We start from the raw sequence: 6,000 nt of genomic DNA, 5'->3' as shown, positions 1-6,000 counted from the left end.
CCAATCCAATTCTTCAAAGAGTTAGACAGAACAATTTGCAAATTCATCTGGAATAACAAAAAACCCAGGATAGCTAAAGCTATCCTCAACAATAAAAGGACTTCAGGGGGAATCACTATCCCTGAACTCAAGCAGTATTACAGAGCAATAGTGATAATAGTGCATGGTATTGGTACAGAGACAGACAGATAGACCAATGAAATAGAATTGAAGACCCAGAAATGAACCCACACACCTATGGGCACTTGATTTTTGACAAAGGAGCCAAAACCATCCAATGGAAAAAAGATAGCGTTTTCAGCAAATGGTGCTGGTTCAACTGGAGGTCAACATGTAGAAGAATGCAGATCGATCCATGCTTATCACCCTGTACAAAGCTTAAGTCCAAGTGGATCAAGGACCTCCACATCAAACCAGACACACTCAAACTAATAGAAGAAAAACTAGGGAAGCATCTGGAACACATGGGCACTGGAAAAAATTTCCTGAACAAAACACCAATGGCTTATGCTCTAAGATCAAGAATCGACAAATGGGATCTCATAAAACTGCAAAGCTTCTGTAAGGCAAAGGACACTGTGGTTAGGACAAAACGGCAACCAACAGATTGGGAAAAGATCTTTACCAATCCTACAACAGATAGAGGCCTTATATCCAAAATATACAAAGAACTCAAGAAGTTAGACCGCAGGGAGACAAATAACCCTATTAAAAAATGGGGTTCAGAGCTAAACAGAGAATTCACAGCGGAGCAATGCCGAATGGGGGAGAAACACCTAAAGAAATGTTCAACATCTTTAGTCATAAGGGCAATGCAAATCAAAACAACCCTGAGATTTCACCTCACACCAGTGAGAATGGCTAAGATCAAAATCTCAGGTGACAGCAGATGCTGGCGAGGATGTGGAGAAAGAGGAACACTCCTCCATTGTTGGTGGGATTGCAGACTGGTACAACCATTCTGGAAATCAGTCTGGAGGTTTCTCAGAAAATTGGACATTGAACTGCCTGAGGATCCAGCTATACCTCTCTTGGGCATATACCCAAAAGATGCCCCAACATATAAAAAAGACACGTGCTCCACTATGTTCATCGCAGCCTTATTTATAATAGCCAGAAGCTGGAAAGAACCCAGATGCCCTTCAACAGAGGAATGGATACAGAAAATGTGGTACATCTACACAATGGAATATTACTCAGCTATCAAAAACAATGACTTTATGAAATTCGTAGGCAAATGGTCGGAACTGGAAAATATCATCCTGAGGTAACCCAATCACAGAAAAACACACATGGTATGCACTCATTGTTAAGTGGCTATTAGCCCAAATGCTTGAATTACCCTAGATGCCTAGAACAACTGAAACTCAAGACGGATGATCAAAATGTGAATGCTTCACTCCTTCTTTAAATGAGGAAAAAGAATACCCTTGGCAGGGAAGGGAGAGGCAAAGATTAAAACCGAGACTGAAGGAAAACCCATTCAGAGCCTGCCCCACATGTGGCCCATGCATATACAGCCACCCAATTAGACAAGATGGATGAAGCAAAGAAGTGCAGACCGACAGGAGCCGGATGTAGATCGCTCCTGAGAGACACAGCCAGAATACAGCAAACACAGAGGCGAATGCCAGCAGCAAACCACTGAACTGAGAATAGGACCCCCGTTGAAGGAATCAGAGAAAGAACTGGAAGAGCTTGAAGGGGCTCGAGACCCCAAAAGTACAACAATGCCAAGCAACCAGAGCTTCCAGGGACTAAGCCACTACCTAAAGACTATACATGGACTGACCCTGGACTCTGACCTCATAGGTAGCAATGAATATCCTAGTAAGAGCACCAGTGGAAGGGGAAGCCCTGGGTCCTGCTAAGACTGAACCCCCAGTGAAGTAGACTGTTGGGGGGAGGGCAGTAATGGGGGGAGGGTTGGGAGGGGAACACCCATAAGGAAGGTGAGGGGGGAGGGGGATGTTTGTCCGGAAACCGGGAAAGGGAATAACACTCGAAATGTATATAAGAAATACTCAAGTTAATTAAAAAAAAAAAAAAAAAAAAGGCTAAGAGAAAAATGTTGGTGGAGCTTGTTGGAACCTCGTTTCCTGTACTCTGTGTGTGTGTGTGTGTGTCTGTGTGTGTGTCTGTGTGTGTGTTTCTCCTTATTCACTGGCCCCAGAGAATTAAGTTTTGTTCCCTCACCCTTTATGCCAGCCCCAGAGAATTAAGTCTACTGAGTGATTGATCACTGATTCCATGCTTCCTCCTTAGTTTACTTAACCTGTCAAAACTGGCCTTCAGCATTAAATACGGTAAGCATGAGACTACATGGCACTCACTCCACAGGTAATCTACTAGTTTCCTTCATTAATTGTACAAAAAACAAAAATAATCCAAAATTGTTAACAGCAACTTTATTATTTCACTGATGAAAAAGTTGTAGTTATGATGCATTTCACATAAATTTACAATAGTGGAGGTTATACATAAATTATATTAAGTCACAAAATTTCTATTTTATAGAATCAAATTATTTTGATGTATCCAGATGATGGCATAGTTCTTAATGGATAGCTGAGTCCAAATATGCAAAATATAGCTTCTGCTTCTGACCGTGGTGCTTTAAAATTCTTCGACATGCATTAATATATTCTAGTTGTAGGGAATATATTACACATAGGCTCTATCTTGCATTCAGGGCAAGCCCAAGCTGAATTTCACACACAGTACTCCTGTCCTCTAAAGTAATCTCAGATAGGACCAGAGAACAAAGAAACAAGTATGTTTGGGTTAGTATTCTCCATTAATTTAGAAAATACACAATCAACAATGCATCAAAATAAAAATAAGAAAGGAGAGCTCCATTAGTAGCCAGAATAAGTGAGTTTTGCTTTCAGGTTTCACGGATCACAGAAGTTTAAAAAGCAGATCAGTCATGCTACTTGGGATGATCAGACAGACTTAAACAATTATGCAGTGAGTTAAGGTCCTGAAGGTGTCTGGAGGTGCTGGGTAAACACATCACAGGTAAGGAATGGGAAACCTACCTCAGCATTTCTGAAAGGCACAATCTATGGAAGGGAGACCTAGTTAAGCCCTTTCTGATGTGTAGAAAGGAGTATGCTGAGCTGTCTTCTTTTAAAGGATGAGACCTTCATAGATTGGCCCCTCAGACTCTGGTGATTCCCGTCTTGAGCGCAAGTGCTCCAACGTGTTGTGAAAATGCTTGTTAATTTGCTCTGTTTCTTCACTGGACTCAAGGTTTGGGAGATCTTCTCGAATTTTTTGAATAAGTTGGTTCAAGACCTGAATTGTTACCTACAAAACAAACAATTGTGTAGCAGGCATGTACCACAAAAGAAAATTTAATAGCACTGTTTTAATAGCACTGCTTTAATCAAATAACTAAGTAACTATGAGAAAGAGATGAAAATGATTCTGAGTTTAAGCAACATCTATTAGCTATTCTTTAGGGAAGAAGTAAGAATTGTAAAAACTCAAAATATAGAGCAATAGAAACCAGCAAAGGAACAAAAAACAAATTGTATTTAACCTAAAAATCTTGTTTTAATGTATTTATTTCTATTTATATGCATTGGTATCTTGCCTGAATATATATCTGTGTGAGGGATGATTGTGTGAGAGTGTTGGATCCTGGAGCTACAGACAGTTGAGTTGCCATGTGGGTGCTGGGAATTGAACCCAGGTCTTCTGGAAAAGCAGTCAGTGCTCTTAACTATTAAGTCATCTCTCCAGCCCCTAACCTAAAAATCTTAATGATTACCACAATGTTACAAATGGACAATGAGCTTAGGACTGACTCTGAACTGCTACACAGTGACAAATCAAGCCTACAAATTGGAAATGTGTATTTGGTATTTGGTTAACTACAAGGTCTGTGCAGACAGAAAAGGATTCTGGGTAATGGAAATAGATTGCAGGAAGACTAAGCAAAGTTAAATTTTCACAAATTAAAAGTATCAAACCTACAGAAACAAAGAGCTATTTCACTTACCGCATCATTTTCTTTTTCATAGAAATAGATGTACCTGTTCAGAATCTCTATAAAGAGCTGAACTTGTAGAGAGGGGTCCATGCACTGATTTGCTATTTTTAGTGCCTTCTTTAGGCACTCCATGACCCTTTTACCTCCATGAAGCTAAAATAAAGGGCATGAAAATAGTAAAAGGATTAATGAATGAGAAATATCCCATTTTATCACCACCCTTAGAAATACAACACTATAAGGCTTTTATGCAACAAAGGGATACAACAAAATGAAGCCCTAAAACAAAGCAACTGTATTTAAAAACAAGTGCCAGGTGTGGTGGCAAATACCTAACTTTAACCCCAGTACTCAGGAGACAGAGACAGATAGATGGGTCTCTATGAGTTCAAGGAAACCTAATGTACAGAGTGAGTTCCAGAATACCCAAAGCTACATACAGAGATCCCAACTCCAAACCAAAAGAAAATTACAACTAGTAGTAAACAAGCTGTAGTGGCAATTTTGGCATTTTGGTCTCTTTAAAAAAAAAATTACAAAAATATTTTAAGAATATGTTTTGTTTTTAATTCCAGCTGTGGGATATGGACTGTTTCAGATAATCCACAGTAGCTGACTATGATCTGCCTCATGCTCTAGCAGGGGCGTGATTCTGTCAGCTGTAGGTAGTTTCCACAACTGTGTGACGTTTGGCATGCTGAGGACTCTTGAGAGAGTGTGTAAATGCTAGGGTCCCGAGAAGCAGGGTTATTGTCAGTGGATTGCTGGTTGCTTGCTCTCGGTCACAATCTGTTAAGCAGTGGTGCACAAAGACAAGAAGAAGAAATTAAATATCCTGACATCGAAGATCAAACTTGCCCTAAGGAACTCAACATCCCTAGTCAGCAGAAAGTGGTCTAACTTGCCCCCTTTTCCCCCTCTATCCTTTTCTCTCTTATTTAGTGTTAGGGAATTGAAAGGGTGGAAGAAAGGAGAGGAGAAGGTGGAAGAAAGAAGAGCCCACAAAGTAGCAGACACGGGCTACACCAGTTGCTATAAACATATACTTTAAAAAGTGGACCCTTTACCACAGGGTGAATGCTACTTCATGACCCACTCATTTCCTCTAATAAAGCAAAACAATTGTCTTTGTCATATTTCCAAGCTCCCAATGTTTCATGTCCAAAGCACAATGACAGGTGACCAGTCCCTGTTACCAATTCTATCTCCTCTAACAACCAAGAGGAACCTCACCTCTTCCCCATTTTTGTCTGTGTTTCGGCCAGACCAAAAGAGATGTGCACATGTGCTCACAGCTCGGCCTTGGTCCGGTTTTTTCAGAAGTTTTGATGCAGCAAGTGCACACTGAGTTCTCAAGGGCTCATGATTCTCTTCACTGAAGCATTTCATCCTCTCAAAAGTACCAATGATCAAAGTGATAGCAGCCAGCTGTGCTTTGGAGTCACTGAGTTCATCCTCATATAGAGAAAACGCCTGGCGTACACAGAACAAAGAACAGTCATGAACCAACCATCAACAGGAGCACCTCCAAAGTTCTTCCAAACCCCATTCCGTGAGATGGTTCAAGTGCCACTCACACCACTGCAAGGTGTGCCTCTCAATGAAGAGGCACAAGCTACAGCCGAAATGGAAAGGTCGCAAACAGTTTAAAATTAAGAAACCTATTCCAGCTTTCTTGAGTTGATACTTCTCAACTAAACTAACCACGGGAACTTTTAATTCATGAAATACTTTCATGGCTACCTGCCAGTAAATCTTGGTGTTTCTTCCATTCCTGGCAACTCAACAATCCTGCTACTCTGCACAGGCAATGACACTACTATATGACTCCCACATGGTCAGAGTTAGTCATACATAAAAAAGTGAGATAAAAGTGAGGGCCAGGCACAGTGGTGCATGCCTTTAATCCCAGCATTCAGGAAGCAGAACAGGTGGGTCTGAGTTCTGGATCAGCCAGCTCTACATAGTGAGACCCTAGTTAACACCAAGTGTATTACCTC

General features: G+C 40.8%; 1 protein-coding gene across 1 annotated transcript in view; it reads right to left on the bottom strand.

The window, feature by feature from the left end:
* Positions 1-2,391: 2,391 nt before the first annotated feature.
* Vps35 (VPS35 retromer complex component) overlaps positions 2,392-6,000 on the bottom strand; it is a 35,926-nt gene continuing 32,317 nt past the window's right edge. The window contains exons 15-17 of the mRNA NM_001105718.2: positions 5,234-5,473; positions 4,010-4,153; positions 2,392-3,312 (exon numbers count right to left, since the gene is read on the bottom strand). Of these exons, the coding sequence (NP_001099188.2) occupies positions 3,133-3,312; positions 4,010-4,153; positions 5,234-5,473 (564 nt within the window). The 3' untranslated portion in view covers positions 2,392-3,132. The remainder of the gene's footprint in view (positions 3,313-4,009; positions 4,154-5,233; positions 5,474-6,000) is intronic.

The sequence above is a fragment of the Rattus norvegicus genome, chromosome 19 (genome assembly GCF_021556685.1).
Source record: "Rattus norvegicus strain SHRSP/BbbUtx chromosome 19, alternate assembly SHRSP_T2T, whole genome shotgun sequence".
Taxonomy (NCBI): Eukaryota; Metazoa; Chordata; class Mammalia; order Rodentia; family Muridae; genus Rattus; species Rattus norvegicus.
The sequence above is the reverse complement of the archived record's forward strand: the minus strand, read 5'-3'. Positions and strand labels throughout refer to the sequence as shown.